Source organism: Equus quagga, chromosome 9, assembly GCF_021613505.1.
Source record: "Equus quagga isolate Etosha38 chromosome 9, UCLA_HA_Equagga_1.0, whole genome shotgun sequence".
In the NCBI taxonomy this organism is placed as follows: domain Eukaryota; kingdom Metazoa; phylum Chordata; class Mammalia; order Perissodactyla; family Equidae; genus Equus; species Equus quagga.
Window position 1 is genome coordinate 74,523,917 of NC_060275.1, and position 19,315 is coordinate 74,543,231.

Genomic DNA, 19,315 nt, shown 5'->3' on the forward strand with positions numbered 1-19,315 from the left:
ACACACACACACACACACACACACACACACACACACACACACACACACACAGAGTCTGCTCTGAATTTTCAGCACTAACCTTTACAATTTTGTTTACTTTGGCTGAGGATGTTGGAGGTGGAGGTGTTTCTGGACTGGGCTCAATTTCCTCATCAGGTACAAGGTCAGGGTTAAGTGAAAAGATGCTCTCCAGGTCGATCTGTTTTAAAAAACACATATATTTGAGAGTGTATTTTGACAATTAACCTTTTATTTTTCAAATAAATTTACAGAGAGATAATGTTAAATGATTCCAGCCTAATGAATGGTATTGCCTTGAAAACTAAATTGTCTAGAATTATAACCCATGTATATTTTAAAAAATCTCTTAAGATAACATTTTCTGGTCTTGATTATATGTCCAATTTCATAAGATATGCAGGAAGAATCTACCTTTTCTTGATGAAATTATTCAATGATTTGAGTTTTTCAAGGAATGATAAAGAATACATGCACTATATAAAAATTAAATACTTTTGTTTTGTCTTATATTCAGAATCTTGATTGTAGGACTAGAAATAAAACTTAACCCAGTGATCACACCTCTTTGCCTTTCGTGTCTCCATTCTCTATCCATTCAACAGTTACACTTTCATTATCTTCATTTAAAGATGTTACCATTGCTTGATGTATTCGGCCTAAATGGGAATAAAACACACATTTTTAAAATTATAGTATTCCTAAAACTTTCAAAAGACTATGATACTACTTTTCTTACAAAGGATTTCCACAGACTCTCAGGATTAGAGAATGAGCTTTGTTCATGGAACCATAAATCAATCTGCTACTTGTCAAGACCAGGAACTCAAGAAACTGAATTAGACTGAAAGTTTATTTTCAGTATACACAATAAATGGTTACACACTGGCATGGAATGCCTGAAATTTTATACTCTTAAAGAGTTCTAATTATTAGAAAGTTTCCTTACTATGAGCCAACAATGACTCTGTAGAACACAGAATATTTATAAAGCAATTTTTAATACTATATTGATATAAAAATCACTATCATATACTGTACAAATTGATAATATTACTTTAAAATTGAGAAAAGGAATGAGTCCAAAAATGTTGAGAAATGCTAATCTAAAACATTCTCTTTCTGTACGTTGCCTATCCAAACCCATTCTACTCCTTGCTTCATCTGACAACTCCAGTACTTACCACCTACAGAGAGAGGACATTATACTATATAATATATTAGACTTGTTTTCCCTCTCTTAAAATATTGTGAATCTTACCTATTAATACTTAATAAATATAATTTTTAATTATTACATAATATTCCACTATGTTTATCACAACTTATTTAATACCTATTGATGGTGACTTAAGTTATATGAAGTTTTCTTACTATTATAAACATTGCAACAAATACTGCTGCACATTTGTCATTACGTACCTGTCAGAGTATTTCTTTGGGACAAATTCCCAGAAGCAGATCAGTAAGTTTTATATATGTATGTATGCGTTTGTATGCATGTGTGTCTATTTATATATTTTTTTATTTCATGTTTTATCATTTTAACTTACTTCACCCACCCATTATTAGTCAAGTGAGGAGAGAAAGTATTTGTCATATATCTGCATTTCAATATTACCTAGTAAAATGATGAACATATGGAATTTTCCTATGTATTTCTTAAATGAAATCCTTAGGGCATCTATAATTTACCCTAGCTCTTTAAATATCTAAAAAAGTTACAGCTCTTAAATATCTAAAAAAAACCCAGATATATAGTATATAAAACAATGTTACTGTAATAACGAGGCATACAATATATTTAAAGAAAATACCGATACTCATTATTTTTATAAGTATTATTGTTTATACATGACTATCAATCACTCTCTTTTCTATATGGGCTCATATAAAAATCTGAAGAAGTAATAAATGAATATAATCTTGTTAAAAATTCAAATATTGAAGATATAAGTACTCTCAAGTGATATACTTGTGCTTTTTTTAAAACTAAAATATATAGTGGCAATCTTTCCATGACAGCATTATAGACCAACATATTCATTTTAACAACTGCATAGCATTCCATAAAAGGAACATATCACAATTTAACTATTTCTTTACTAAGAGTAATTTCAATTATCTCCAATAGTTTGCCATTAAAAGAGGTTGCACTGAGTATCTGTACATAGGTGTGAACATTTTCATAAATAAAATTTCTAGAAGCAGAATTAATGGGTCAAGGAAACTGAAATTTTGCTAAATAATCCAAAATTGCCCTCCATTTACATTCCCACCAACAATGCAACCTATTCCTCCACACCCTAATCAACAGTGAGAATTACTAATTTAAAAACTTTTACCAATCTCAAGGCCAGTTCTTTCCTTCAGCTAATAATTTCTAAGCATGTATATGTCAGAGACTGGCTCATTTACTCCATATTGGTTCATTTCACATAACAAATATACCTATGAAGTAGATATCTCCATTTTTAAAATGAGGAAACTGAAGCTCAAAGTTAGACAGCTAATGAGCAGCATGGATTTGAACCTTGGTCAGATGCAAAAGCACTTGCTATTACCACTACACTTCTCTGCTCCCTTAAATTAAGCTGATGAAGCAGAAGCCTATGTGGCTTAAATTCCAAACTCCTCTGTAAAAATTTATAAACTGTAGCATAGCACAACTCTCACCGTGCACCAAAAACTCCTAGGGAGCTTTTACAAAACAAAATGATGATGCCTGAGTCTTATCCCCCAGATAATGAGTCATTTCTTACCAATTACACTGCAATCCCCTTGGCAAGCCACAAATGCCTTAATCTTGGATTATTGCAATTCTCTCCCAACTAGTCTCCCTGCTTTTACTCTATCTTCCTTTCTGTCTACTCTCCACAGAACAGCCTGAATATTCCTGGTACAAACTACGTCAGATTATATTACTCCTTTGCTCAAAACCTTCCAACAGCTACCCATCTTACACAGAGTAAAAGCCAAAGTCCTTCCAACAGCCTTTGAGTGACCTACATAGCAAGACCCTACATGACCTGACCCCTCATTATCTCTGTGACCTCATTCATCCCTGACTATGGTAGTTCTCCATTTACTGACTGATTCCTATCTCATACAATACTCCCCCTGGCCCCCAAAAAGTTCTAGATGGTTCAAGGACTTAAATGTGAAGACAATGTAAAAGCAACTGAGTAAATAGTGGTGCCATTTACTGAGGTAAGTGGACATTAGAGAAGAAGCAGGTGTTGGGGGCTGGAGGGAAATGATGAGCTGGAAAATACTGGCAAGATTCAAAGGAGAGGCTTAAAAAAGGGAAATGAGATAACCCTCACACAATTTGATTTGGACAGAAATTAGGTAACTAACCAGCAGAAGTGGTATATGTCAGTTGGATCCTCTAGGAAGCAGATGTTAAGACAAGAGGACGAGAGGTTCATTGTGAAAGATAAAAGGAGGAAACAGGATGGAGCATGGAAAGTTTTCAGACCATGATGCAGATCTGAATGCTGTGAAGGAAAAGGTATATAAAGCAGGATTGCGCAGAGCAAGCCTCAGACCTTGATGCAGATCTGACAAAGCCTTGGCCAAGCCAGCAGCGAGCTGCAGAGCAAAGACTGCCCATTAGAGAAGGCCCACACTGGCCAAAATGGAAATACCCTAGTACCCACCCCATCTTCAGTCACCAGCTGGATGTTTCCCAGGAAACGCAAGGCCTCAGCTCAAAAGCTAAGGAGTCTGAAGGTATTAAGAGCTAGAGGCTGTCAGCTAAATGCACTCCCTGGAGCTGAAGGAGAAGTTTTTTCTTAAAGGGAGATCCAAGCAGTGCATCTACATGGTTGCCACAGGATATGAAAAAGAGAGAGATTGAGTTTAATTGGTCGTGGAAGTGGAGAGTGGACCCCAGAGAGCCATGAGCTGCTCTGCTGGTCACCATCACAATCTAGGAGGAGATACCAGTGCTTGCATTAAGCCTCACATTTATCAGCATCTCCACAACATGAGTAGTGAGGCTGAGACCCAGCAGCCACTCTCCCCACCACCCCACCACCCCTGGGAGCCTCACAACAGTAATTCCCGCTGGTGAGGACAAGATTACTGCAACAAAGGTTTTGGGAAAAGTGAAGCAGTTTAACATAAGACATTGATAAGACTTCATCAATAGGAAATTACACCAAAGAAGATGTATTTGAACACCAGACTACCATAAAAACTTCCAGCAGGAAACAGAGAGGCTGTGGTTGAGGTTGTTGAAGAAAAAAGTACAGATGGGGTCTCCATGCAATTACCTACAGAATTACCCCAAAAATGAGAATGAGGAAAAGCCTGTACATGTTTCAAAAGACAAGACCTACACCAAGAATCCTCCTGTTAGGCATCTTCCACAGTATTCCCACCTTCCTGAGAAGGGAGGAATGACATAGTGTACTGATAACTAGGTGTGTGAGAAAAGGCAGACCAGTAGGACAAAATCTGTATTAGTACTTATAGATCATAATTTCACAGGGACCTTAATCTCCAAAGACCTCCTAGAGACACAGCAATGAAGAGGCTAAAGAAATTCAAGGAGATAACACCCAGTATCAGCAGTCTTCTCAACATTGGTACCTCCACAACTTCAATTACCAATGCAGACACCCAGAAAGCCTTAAGCCACAAGTTATCAGAGTCAAAAACAGCTGACCTGCCAGTTATGACTAAGCTCTAGAAGTTTAGTAGGGCAAGACTGAGAAAATGTTGGCTTATCTCTACCATGGTCCAGTTTACTCACCCAATGAGAAGAAATGAATATGAAATTCCAGTAACAAGAAATGAATAGAAAGATGGAGTTGAATGAATGAAGTCTTAAGGGTGGCTTTTTGTGGGTGGATCAGATAATTAGAAATATCTGCAGTACCGGTGCAGCATGGGGTTTTTATCATTTTTCCCAGATGTTTCTAAAAAAATTTTTTTAAGCCTGACTTTTCCCATTATGCCTTTAAAGGGTTTTTTTTTTTAAGAATTTATATATAGTTCAATTGAGATACTCAAATACCTCATTTTTAACTGTAATAAAAATCTACAATTTCATTTTTTCCAAAGTCAAATAATAAGCACCTGCTAACAAAGGTGTTAAGTAATAAAAATATATGATTTTTTGATATATATGAAATTTTTCAAAGGAAAAGATCATTATGATAGTGATAACAAATAGGTATAATAGGCAAGTTTTGAGCCTGGATGACTGGGAAATGATGGCACTAATGGCAGAACAATAAAATACTTTATCCTAAGTCTCAGTTGTTAAGAGAGATCATGCAACGAGCGTTAATAAGACAACTACAGATATAGAACTACAGCTCAAAGACAAATCAGGGTTGGAAATTTCTTCCCCCAGAACCTGAGTCAATATGCCTACATGGCCCTCCAAATACCATCCCATTTCTCTGGTTTGAGAAAATTCCTGTGCTCCATTCCTCACTAACTCATCACCCTTTGACTCTCTGATTCTTCATTTACTCTTTTGTGAATTATATTATATATACTTCTACATTTAAAAAATAGAGCAAACACCTATGCATCCACCACCAGCCAGGTTAAGAAACAATACCTTTGAAACCCCTTATGTCCCCCTCCCTAAGTGAATCTCCCTTTCTCTCTTTTCCCTCCACCAGAAGTAACCACTATCATGATATTTGAGATAATCATACTGTGGCTTTTCTTTATAGTTTTGTCACTTATAAACGTAACACTAAAAAATCTAAACAGTTTGCCTATTTTTAAACTGTATATAAATGGACTGACACTACTTTAAGACTCGTTTCTTTTGCACAACCACTTTTCCAAGATTCATGTTGTTATATATAACTGTAGTTCACTCATCTTCACTACACATGAATATGCCAAAATTTATCTATTCTGCTGTTGATAGACATTTGTTTTTATGTGTTTGCTGTTAGGAACAATGGTGCTGTAGGCATTCTTATACAAATGTACTAATACAAATATGCAAGAATTTCTCTGGGATATATAATAAAAGAAGAAATACAATGTATGCACATATATAACTTTTCTAGTAAGTGCTACGTTTCCTATAGTGGCTATACCTACAATGATTTGTAATCCCACTAGCAATTACTTCACATCCACAACAATACTTCATATTTGTCACATTTACTGTATCATTTGTGGTTCTAATTTCTCTGACTTAATGAGGCTGTGCCTATTTTCGTGTTTGTTAGTCCATCAGGCCTTTTGTGTATTTGTCTTTTTCTTATTACTTCTCTACAGAAATTCTCTCTGTGTTCTTGGTATTAATCTTCTGTTAAGTGTGCTGCAAATATTTTCTCCAAAGTTGTGGTTTATCTCTTCACTTTCTTTATCGTGTCTTTTGACGAATTTAAGTTCTTAATTTTAATGTAGGCAAATACGTATTTCTCAATTACGATTTTCTATGTCATAAAATTCTTCCTGAGACCCAGGTCATTAACAGAGTTTCTTACATTTTCTTCCTAAAGTTTTACAAAGCCTTTTATATTCAGGACAGTGATCTACTGTCGTTTTGATCTTTGTGGATGGTAATACAACTTCCGTTTTTCCCCCCCATGGAAAACAATTTGTTCTAGTGCCATTTCCTGAAAAGCCCTTCCTTCTCCTACTTATCTGCAATACTACCTGTGAAATTTCAAGCATACATGCATGTGTCTATGTCTTTATGCCTGAACCCAAATTACACTGTCTTAATTATTGTTACAGCTTTGCAATAAGTCTTGCCATCCGGTGAAATAAGCCTCCTGCCTTATTGTTCTTTAAGTTTCTTTGATCTTTTTAGCCTTCTGCATGTCTGTATAAATTTTAGAATCAGCTTGCCAAGTTCCAAAAATTAAATAAACAATAAAATAGACCCACCTATTAGAATTCTGATTGGAATTGCATTGAATATGCTGTTTTGGATTTTTACATTATGATCAAGAGTAATACAGGGCAGTATTCCTTTCTCATACCAACCTTATTCAGGAATAGTTAGCGTAAAATTAGAATTATTTGACCCTTGAGTGTGTGGTAGGCACTGGTTAAAACCATTGTGGCTTAAGGTTTTATTTGTGAGAAGATTCAATTTCCTTAATAATTATAGGATTACCGTAGTTTTCTATTCTTGACAGTTTTGGTAATTATATTTTTCTAGATTTATATAAGTTTTCACATTTTGGCAATAAAGTTATTCATAATTATGTTGAAAGCCTGCGGCATCTGTAATGATACTTCTTCATTCCTAATTTTTCAACCTTTTGTCTTGATAAATCTCACCTGAGATTTGTCAATTTTATTCATCTTTTCCAAGAACAACTGTTGGTTTTGTTGAGTCCTTTTATTATGTGTTATTAAATACTTAATTATTGGTCTTATCATTATTTCATTATTTCAACCTACTTTGGACATATTTTGTTGGGTTATTTTTTCTTAAATTCTTAAGATGGATGTTTAGCTCGTTCATCTTTACCCTTTCTTTTTTCCTCATATACAATTAAAGCTACACATTTCTCTCCAAGAACTGCTTTAGCAGCATCTTAATAATTTTTATATGTAGTATTTTTGTTACTGTTCAGTTCAAACTATTTTCTAATTTTCTTTATGATTCTTTGACTCTAGGTAGCCCGTTAATTATTTCTAAAGGTAAGACACCTGACCAACCAGAACAGATAACGTCACAAATAATTGGTATGACTTCCCCAGTGAACAGTGGTTGAGTATCACCCCTGTATTTCTACCTTAATTGCACTGGACTGCCTACCTTGGAGGAAAATTTTCTATAAACCTAGCTCCAGGGAGCAAATCAGGAGCAATTTTTTATCAACATCTTTAAAGAAGAGTGACACAAGTCACTGTCTTCAAACAATGAACTTGACTCTGTTTTTTATTTTTTGTTTTCTGTGGGTTTTTTTGGCTGAGGAAGACTGGCCCTGAGTGAACATCTGTGCCCATCTTCCTCTATTTTGTATGCGGGAAGCACAGCTTGATAAGTGGTGTGTAGGTCTGCGCGTAGGATCCAGGCCGGTGGACCCTGGGCCACCAAAGCATAGCACGCAAACTTAACCACTGCGCCTCTCTGTTTTTTTAATCCTCCCATCATCCGATAGCAGTCAAACTTTTGCCATCCTTGCCTGCTCAGCCTCACCCATCCCTTAGTATTTCTGATCCATTTGTGCTCCATGGTGATATCTTATTCTGGAGCTCACCTACGCCTTTTTGATTTTCTCTTATGTATCTGGGGCAGAAGGATGCCAATATGTGAACTTTATTGTACTATTTTGACCAGAAGTCCCAATCCATCTTTAAATCACACATCATATTTACAGAAAATGGGAGTCAGATTTGAAAACTGTAAGTTCACATTATATAAAACCAACATTATATAAATTAATTATAACCGTTAGTTTCAAGATTATGATTTTTTGAAAGTTAAAAATCTAAAGACCTATTTAAAAGTTTTCAGCTTTATTCCAACCTACTTGTAAAGATAAATTATGGTATAGAGAATGTCATCTCTTGAGAGTGAAGTAAAAAAATACTTGCAAAGAATTTGGAGAAGTACGGGCAAATCCTGCTGAACATCTCAGCAATTATTTTCCCAGTCGAACACCTCTTGGTTTTTAACACCCAAACTTCACAAAACTTCTTTCTTAATGCAAGATATTTTGGCCAATGTTTATATGTGAAAAGATTTATATTTGTATATGCCAAAACTCAATTTGCATTTAAACAAGAGCGTCCAAGAAAAATTCCAAGTTACACTCCAAATATAATTGATAGACGGTCAGAACATACAAAAGCATGCCAAGTAGCAAGTGATAACAAAATATAGGCACAGGATGATGTCTGCATCATACTCCGTGTGAGCCATTTTCTGACACTGTGTGGTTGCCCTGAAGGTATTTCCACACCTTCTATCTATTTAGTCTTCGTTTTGCCTAGTGTTGAATGAGTCCCAAAGTATTTAAGAAAATGTTCAAAGAAACTCCTGGGGATAGGCAAAAAGCAATTATGACGGAAGAAAAGATTTTACTACATATAAAACTGATTTGTTGCCCTTATTTATTGTTTGTTAAACATAATAGTATTACAGTTACATTTTTGAAAATAGTTGGGGTTTGGGTTGATAACACTGCAATTTTTTCCCATTTAAATAAAGGGAATGAGCATTTTCACACACAATATCTGATTTTTAGAAACAGATCACTGACTTTAGGTGGAAGGTGACTGTGTATTGTTTAAAATCAGGAAGCTCATAGGTTTCTGTTATTGAGACCTTTAGACTTTTAAATATAATTAAATCATATGAAAACCACAGTAATTCTAAGAAGGAAAAAATCAGTTTATATTTGACCATTTTTAACCCAAAACACGGCAATTTCATATGGTTCAACCTAAGAGAAATGTAAATTTCACCCCAAATTTAGATGTCGGGATAATTTATAAAAATATTACCTGCTATATCAAATAATATAAATATACAAAATATTTGAAATCATAATCTTTCTTTCAAAGCCATTTTATGTTCGGTTCATTTCAAGAAATATCTTTATATCATTTAAGTCTCAACTTTTTGTTATGGTGAAATCAGAGGGAAAATAGTTCAGATCTCAACTGTTTAATATCTGTTAGTAAATATTAAGACAAGTGATTTTTTAAAAAGAAAAAAACCACAAATGACTGAACAGAAGAACAAACACCTGAATTCAAGCCATTTTTGCCCCAATGAACAAAAATAACAAACACATGGATTCTATATTTCAGGACCTTCTAATCTTTAAAATTAAGATTGTTGCTTAAGATTGCTATTAGTTCTAGTTAACTTGCCATAAAATCTCATATATTTATTGAGTTGTCAAAAACAAGTTCTACATGTTGACAATTGCCTTTTGGTCTTTGAAAACAGGATCCTATTACATGTTTCCTAGTTCCACAGCTGAATCCACAGCAGCTGTGAGGCTAAGAAATGCCAGCAACTAATTAGGCTGGCATAAACCTTGTCTAGCACATGAAAGTATAATTTGGTTGCAAATGCAGAAGATAAGAGCCAAAATAAAACAGCCAAGAATACTAATAAAACATCATTACAAGCACTTAAAAATCTGAATATTTAAAATGCTAACAAAAATATGTATTTTATTAAAAAGAGAGAGTGGTAGAATATTTGGAAAAATATGAAAAGGTAACAATCAATTCTTTTCAGATTCACACTATTTTTAAAAAGGTTGCAGCTGTTTCTGACATACCTAAGATTATAAATTCTATGTTTTCTTTCTATTTCTAATTACCCTAATCATAGAGTTGAGGTGTACATGAGCCTACATGTGACAAGTCTCCCCAAAAAGTAGACATTACTTTTATCAGTTCCTCTTGAGCTGTTTTGATGAAATTTTCTTTTCGTACTTCTAAAAGAGTAAGACCTTGAAGGCTGGTGTGGTGGTGTAGCAGTTAAATTCGTGTGCTCCACTTTGGCGACCTAGGGTTCACGGGTTAGGATCCCCGGCATGGACCTACCTACTGGTCATCAAGCCATGCTGTGGCGACATCCCGCATATAAAATAGAGGAAGATTGGCACAGATGTTAGCTCAGCAACAATCTTCCTCATGCAAAAGGAAGACTGGCAACAGACGTTAGCTCAGGGCCAGTCTTCCTTACCAAAATAAAATAAACCAAACCATGTAAGAATAAGACAACTAAAATGATTAGTAAAAATAAAACTTGAATTATAAGATTGTTTATAATGCCAATTTCCAAGCCCTATGAAGTTGTTACAATCTACTGTTTTTGTTTAAAGTTTGATTAACTTAAAAATATAGCAAAAATTAATGCTTTGTAAATATCACTAGCTAAAAATATTATTTAAAAAATTTTTACACAAACTTTGAAAAAACTAGTGGTCATTGGTCATTCACATGTATATAGCCATGTAATGAAAATTAATACAAAAGTTTAGCTTATATATGCTAATAAATTAAAATATATAGTCTCTAGTGTATTTATTCTTGATAAAACCTCTAGTAACCTCGTTAATTTTCAATCAGAATACCAATGCATAATTTGAAAGGTTCTTTTTTCACTGACTTGAAAAAATGGTAAGAACATGTAGTTTTCTACTCCTGTACTTTTGCAAAAGCAGGGACTAAGAGGAAAAGCAAGCATAAATATCCATTCTCAGAAGAACAAAGAAGCAAATACTAACCTGAATTATAAAATCACACATTCAAAACAAATGCTTGGGGTGCCAGCCTGGTGGCATAGTGGTTAAGTTCCCATGTTCAGCTTTGGTGGCCTGGGGTTCACCAGTCAGAATCCCAGGTTCAGACTCACGCACCGCTTATCAAGCCATGCTGTGGCAGGCGTCCCACATATAAAGTAGAGGAAGATGGGCATGGATGTTAGCTCAGAGCCAATCTTCCTGAGCATAAAGAGAATTGGTGGAGGACGTTAGCTCAGGGCTAATCTTCCTCAAAAAGCAAAAAAAAACAAGTGCTTGGCAGAATAATGCTTCCAGAGGGTGAGTAAAATACATATGCTTACTCAAAGTAGTTGGTAAACAGATATCTGAAAGAAGCACTTTATTCTAAGTCAGTTCCTACCAGAAGAGAATCCTGATAAATTAAAACACACTGACCTCAAAACTTTTTCGACTTCATATCATGCGGTTGATTACAATCTCTTAAATAGGTTCCTTATTTTTTCTTAAATTTTGTATAAAACATTGATTCCGGCAAAATAAATCAATTGTATATTGCATTATAAGAACCAAGTGCTAGTGTAGAATGAAAATTCAAAAATTTGAGTGCATCCTATTTACAATAGCCAAGACGTGGAAGCAACCTAAGTGCCCATCAACAGACGAATGGATAAAGAAGATGTGGTACATATATACAATGGAATACTACTCAGCTGCAAAACAGAACAAAATCATTCCATTTGCAATAACATGGATGGACCTTGAGAGAATTATGTTAAGTGAAATAAGCCAGCAAGAGACAGATAATCTGTGTATGACTCCACTCATATGAGGAATTTAAAACTACGGACCAAGAACAGTTTAGTGGATACCAGGGGAAAGGTGGGGTGGGGGGTGGGCACAAAGGGTGAAGTGGTGCACCTACAACATGACTGACAAACATTAATGTACAATTGAAATTTCACAAGATTGTAACCTATCAATAACTCAATAAAAAAATAATTAATATTAAAAAATAAAAAAATAAAAAAATAAAAATTTGAGTGCATCTTTCCAAGTAGAGTCATAGCAAAACATGTTATCTTAATTAGCTTTTGTTGTCTAAGGAGGTTTGTTTAATGTTGTCTTTTAAAAGTTACAATTCCTTTCTTTGACTTATTAAAAAGATGTTCCTTCAGGAACATGAAAATGATCCAAAAATAAAAAGTTGGGAAAATGGAGATTGCCAAAATGCTGCTCTAAAATAGAAAGACTAAACATGACAATCAAAGGACACTACTAAAAGCATTATTTAGAAAATGAAAAACATTAACTACACAGTAATATTCACACATTATTTCTTGTCTTGCCAACTACCTCAAAGCAGTTTATAATTTAGTACTGATATTCTCTCCAACAGTAAATGTCAATCTGTTCCTAGATGGTAATGATCAGTAAATGAGGACAGAAAAGAATCTGGCGATTTACTGGAGATCATTACAGCAGATCCCACCTAAGTCAAACTCCCAAACTCTGATATCTAGGTTTTGTTAGCTAATCTAAGCAGTGATGAAAAGAATCCTTAATGAGGACTATGTAAGCATCACACCTTCTCCAATAGCTGTGATGGAACAAGGAGCCATTAGAGAAGGACACAAATAATGCCTCAGCTGACACTGGTAACAGTGCTGTTGCTGTTTAGTAAATCCCTGGGGAATGTGACTCTGCCAAACATAGAGACCTTTTTGTTTTGGTTTATCACATTTAAGATGTTACTGTTTATAACTAAATAAAAAAGTTCCATCATTTCCCTTTTTAGACTTTAAACACAAAGCTGGAATTCTGACACTAGAAGAGAAAAATAGGAATTGGGATAGCTAAGAATTTTCATGAAGAAAATACAAGTTAAAAATGGGACAAACTCCATTCACATCGTAAAAAAAAAATACAGATTTTCAAATTCTTACCTCATCTGTCCATTGTTTTGAAAAGAGATGTGAAAATTTAATACTGCTCATTCTCTCTGGGGTGTTGGGAAACTTCAGATATTGTTGGGGTTTTTTTGGGATGACTGAAACACACTGCACACTAACAATTTGGGTAGAATGATCATTTAGAAGCGCCTATTGTGCAGCTTTTTAGAAAATTTCCAACATGAATTTGCACAAAGTAATAAGAAAAAACATCATAAAGGGGCCATGATACCATTAAAAAGTACTAAATCACTGTAGTTTCCTGATATTATTCTGCATATTTAGGGTTGGGAGAAGGGAGGATTAAAAAACTGTCCAAAACCACTAGTAAAGAGAACATAAAAACTGATTTTCTAAAATCATGATAAGTTATATGATTAGGATTCTAGCTGAAACAGTGATACCAAAAAAGCATTAAAAAATTCATAAAGCTTATTAACTAAAGTTTAACTAAATAAATTTCAACACATTGTAATTAAAAGACTGTTCTTCCTATCTACATTCCCCTAAGGTGACAGAATATCTGAAATATGTCTTTATTCATTTGTTAAAGAATAAAAGATCTGCTATCTAGAATACCATATTTTCACAAGTGGCATATTGTTAAAATACCATGTTGCTGATAGTCCAAAGTTTTTTAGTTATGTGCTGTTGAAGTGAGCACTAATCCAAAATTTTGAGGAAGAACTGGCCTTCACAGATGTTCTGCTGGATATATATTGAGCAAAGATATTCTGCTGCATATATTGAGCAATGCTAACTGCTCTCTAGTTTAAATTCTTACTTACTCAAAAGGGAATTCCATACCAATACAGCTGTGCTATTTCGTGAACTTTTCATAGCTACATGTAGATATCATCTTCTCTTATGCTTAAATACATCCTAACAGGACATAACGATCTTTTGGAATGTTTCTGAAGCATTTCAACAGCAGTAACCCAGGCAATGTACACTTGTATATATACTTATTAACAAAATTTAAACATAACTCAGGAAGCTGCCAAAAACATTGTAAAATGTTCAGCCATTGCAACTATTTTCAGCAAACCTCCTAACTTTCATTAGGGAATTTAAGGCCTGAATTCAGGTGACTGAGTGCAGTAAGTATTTAGTAAAAGTTGCAGACATGCTAATGAGGACACCAAACCGACTGATAACATCATGATCTTTCAAAAAAAAAGACCACTCACTGATAAAGAAGCTAGGCAATCTGAACATTCTCCTAGGAGATGAATCTTACCATATAACACTTAGAAGAGAAACTTGCTACTGTCTATAGAAACAGCAGCATGTACCAACACTAATAAGAAAAAAAAAACCCCAGTATTGAAAAGCTATGTCTACCTTTCCTGTCTTCCAGGATAATGGGACAGAAGAGCTTCCCTGGAAACTTTAAAGCATGTTATAAACACATAAATGATTTTCAAAAACACATATTCCAAAAATGTATTTTGTCGCCAGAAAAGGAAAAATACGGGAAATGTCTATCCAAGCTAAATAATAATGATAGCTACACTTTAAAAATAAAACTGCTACATAGAGGAAATCTTAATTGAAAATGCTGAGCCTTTGGTCATACTAGTACAGTGTTAAATCAGTCAGCACTGGAGATGAATTAGTTTAATTTTAAACTAGTCATTCTTAACCACTATACAAAAATGTGTTCCTTCATACATTATTGTGTTGCTGTGGTCTTGAACAAGAGTTCGGGCTCAGAACATTTACTCATAACTCCTTTGCTATAGACTGAATTGTGTGTCCCCCCTAAATTCATATGTTGACATCCTAAATCCCAACGTGATGGTCTTTAGAGATGGGGCCTTTGGTAGGTAGTTAGCATTAGATGAGGTCATGACGGTAGGGCCCTCACGACGGGATTTGTGGCTTTATAAGGGAAAGAGGGAGATGTTCCCTTTCCACCCTGTGAGGACAGAGTGAGAAAATGGCTGTCTGCAAAACAGAAAAAGCGCTCTTACCAGGAACCCGATCAGCTAGAACTTTGATCTTAGTTGGACTTCCCAGCCTCCAGAACTGTAAGAAATAATGTCTACTGTTTAAGCCACCCAGACTATGGTATTTTGCTATAGCAGCCCAAGCAGACTAATACATCCTCTCCCAAATGGTAAAGGCCATAACCAGGCAGTAGCAATACAAAGATGAGTAAGGCACATTCTTTGCTCTGTGCCAAAATCTCAATCCCTGATTGCAACGGCACTACTTCCCCCAGGAATTTGCCATCACAATTTCTGCTCCATTCTACCTATGGGAGCCTATGATGGTAGTGGCTCTGAGCCAGGGAAATTTCTACTTTCAATACCTGACCAATTTGGATTAAGAGAATAGATGATCACTCCTTTAAGCCCTTTTACCACTAGGGTAGAATATGGAAAAGCAAATTCAGCACTGTTAAAGCAAAAGGTACACAAAGAAAAGTAGAGCCCACAGAATCTCACTGTGGAGAAACAGGTTAAAGACAGATTATGAGCTTGGTTTTGTACGTACTAAGTTTGAGGTCTCTATTAGACCTCTAGCAGACATACTAGTATCTCCATACATATAGTATATGTCTGACAGACTGAGGATGGTCCAGGTTGAAGATAAAAGCTTGACAATTGTCAGCATATACAGATCATGCATCCTCAACAGGGAGCAAAAACTGGCTCTTTGGAAGGGGAGATCTTAGACAGTACAATAGTCTGCAGCTCTCCAAAGGGCCAAAGCACATAAACAAATACACAGTATATGTGATATTAAAATTCCACGGGAGGATGTGATTAGGAAAAAAAGTCCAAAACAGCTCTTTGGAGTGTGACAATAGTGAAAAAAGGTTTGAAAAACACTGATATAAATAGTATTCAAGGCAATGAAAGTGGATGTGATCCAAGAGAATGAAGGTAGAATTCCTGGCCTTCAATGTGAAGAGGTCAGGGAGATGATGAGATATCAGCAAAGGAGATCAAAAAACTGCCAGAGAAAAAGAAGAAAAATTAGGAGATTAGAGTCCTGGAAGCCAAGTGAAGAAGTTATTTCAAGGAAGAGTGTTGATCAACTGTGTCAAATGCTAAAAGACCAAATAAAATGAGAGCAATGCCAAAAAGTGAAAGTGCAATCAAGAGGGGTTTTTTTTTAGATGAGAGAAATAACAGCATTCCAAGATTTTGACAGAAGTGATTCAGTGAAGAAAATGTTGATGATGCAGGACAAAGAGAACTGATGGAGTGGTACCTTTGGACAGGACAAAGGGGACAGAATCCAGTGCACAAGTGGAAGAATTTGGCCATAAATAGGAATGGAGTTTATCCATGGCAAAGCAAGGAAGGCAGAGTTACAGGCGCAGATACTGGTACTCGCGTAGATGTGGTAGCCTTGCAGAAGTTCTTTTCTGATTGCTCATATTTCTCAGTGGTGAAATGGTAAGCAAGGTCATCGGCTTAGTGTGGGTGAAAAAATAAACACTAACAATTGTATGACACAAGTCAGCTAGAAGGGGCTGGCCCTGTGGCTGAGTGGTTAGGTTCAGGCGCTCCACTTCGGTGCCACAGGGTTTTGCCGGTTTGGATCCTGGGTGTAGACATGGCACTGCTCATCAAGCCAGGCTGAGGCAGCGTCCCACATGCCACAACTAGAAGGACCCATAACCAAAAATATATACAACTATGTACCAGGGGGCTTTGGGGAGAAAAAGGAAAAATAAAATCTTAAAAAAAAAGTCAGCTAGGAAACAGTGAATGGGCTAGAGAGATATGACTTCTTATTCAAGGAAAGTAGCCATGAAATTAAATTGTGATCAGTCAGCAATAACTATGATTTTTCCCCCTCCAGTCAATTTCAGACAATGAAGAAAGGGCAAGGATGTTTAAAATATATATAAGGGAGTGATCTGCGGTTTTGCCAGTCAAGAGAGGGGCAAGGTAATTGAAGTTACACATACAAGGGAGTGCTTATAAGAAAGCAAGTGAGGACACGAGGGGAGGAAGGAACAATAAAAAGTAGCAGGATTATATATCCTGGTGGGGTCAAAAGATTAGAGGAGTCAGGACACTAGAGGGAATATGCTGGAAAGACAGAATGTGACTGAAAACTGGGATGCTTGAAACAGAGATTATGGAGATACTGCATGGAGACGTCAGAGTATAGTGAGCTAAGGCCAAGGGCAAGATCACTGAAAAGAAGGAAGGCAAGAAGTTCAAAGAACTGAGAGGTCAGGGCACTAGAAGGATCATCTATACATGAATGTTGCAATTAGGAGGGAATAACAGTGACTCAGGAGCAAAAAGCTTCAAAGAATTAGGGAAGTTGGCAATGTCTGATCTTATCTTGGGTAACCAAGTAAGGATGTTTCCATTAACGAAGATAAGAAATACAGGACATACAGAAATCCAGAGATAAAGGCAATGGATTCCATTTTTTATTAATTTAATTTGAAATACTGGCAGGAAATCCACGTGAAAATATCTAGAAAGCAAATCTGAAATCCAAGAGAAAGATTAGATCTGAAGGAGCATTTTAAGAAAGTTTTTATTTAAAAAAATTTTTATTACAAAAAATTGCAAACATCTATACTATAAATGCCAAATATCCTTCATTTAGTTTCAATTTTTAACACATAGCTAATCCTGTTGCCAATCCTCCCACTACCATGAGTGGATTATTTTGAAGCAAATACTAGATATCATATCAATTCATCCACATTTACTTCAGTATGTATGGAGATACAACTTTACAGATTTTTACATCCTGCTTTAAAAAAAATCCCTTCTAATGCATCTATTTTTCTTTTTCCCCCAGATATTTTAATACAGCTAGGAGGGTTTTTAGTAAATTAGACCACATACTATTGATGTGTTTTAAAATTACATTAGGGATATGATCATAAAAAAACTAAAACAAATCATCCTTACCACAGTTCAAGTTTCAACTCTACTTCCCATATATCTCTACGCCTGGCTTTGTGCTGTGCTTACTATGGTTTCTCTCAATCCCAGATACATTATACCATATATGCTCACCTACACACAATGAACAACCCCCTTCCACCCTTCAACCCTGGTAACAAAGATAGCTGACCTTAAGACTAGGATATCAATATACCCCAAGGCCTTATTTCCATCAATTGATAAATGGAGTATTATTCAGGCACAGAAAAGAATAAACTACTGAAATATGCTACAACATGGATACACTCTGAGTGTGAATTATGCTAGGTAAAGAAGTTAGACATTAAAGGTCATGTAATATGGTTCCACTTATCCGTAACATCCAGAACAGGCAAATCCATAAAGATAGAAAGTTGATTAGTGGATCAACAGGAGCTAGAGTGAGGTGGGATGTAGAGTGACTGCTTATCTGTGTATGGGTCTCTTTTGGGGGCAATGAAAATGTTCTGAAATTAGATATTGATAATGGTTGCACAACTTTGTGAATATACTTAAAATCAGTGAATTATACACTTTAAATGGGTGAAATGTTTTTCCCATCTGGAATTTTAGTTTTTCCTTCTTTTTCTTTATTGAGATATAACCAACATGTAACATTAGTTTCAGGTGTACAGCAAAATGATTCAGTATTTGTATATATTGTGAAATGTTCACCACAATAAATCTAGTTAACATCCATCACCACACACAGCTATATATCTTTTTTCCTGTGATGAGAATTTTCAAGATTTGTTCTCTTAGCAACTTTCAAATATACAATACAGCATTATTAACTATAGTCACCATGCTGTACATTGTAAGCTATTACTTATTTATTTTACATTTGGAAGTTTGTACCTTTTGATCCCCTTCACCCATTTCATCCATCTCCCACTTCCTGCCTCCAGCAACCACCAATATGTTCTCTTTGAGTATGGTTTTTGTTTTGTTTTTTAGACTCCATATATAAGTGAGATCATATGGTATTTGTCTTTCTCTGTCTGACTTATTTCACTTAGCATAACACCCTCAAGGGCCATCTATGTTGTCGCAAATGGCAAGATTTCCTTCTTTTTATGGCTGAATAATATTCCACTGTATATTCACACCACATTTTCTTTATCCACTCATCCACTGACGGACACTTAGGTTGTTTCTATGTTGTGGGTACTGTAAATAAAGCTGCAATGAACACAGGGGGCAGATATCTTCCCAAGATAGGATTTTGTTTCCT

The 19,315-nt window shown here is 35.4% G+C and overlaps 1 protein-coding gene across 2 annotated transcripts in view; it reads right to left on the reverse strand.

Annotated features, from left to right (window-relative positions):
* The window catches only part of KIF2A (kinesin family member 2A), a 63,397-nt gene that overhangs the window by 28,382 nt on the left and 15,700 nt on the right, over nt 1-19,315 (reverse strand). For both annotated transcript variants that reach the window (XM_046671249.1, XM_046671248.1), the window contains exons 2-3: nt 583-677; nt 80-199 (exon numbers count right to left, since the gene is read on the reverse strand). In XM_046671249.1, the coding sequence (XP_046527205.1) occupies nt 80-199; nt 583-677 (215 nt within the window). The remainder of the gene's footprint in view (nt 1-79; nt 200-582; nt 678-19,315) is intronic.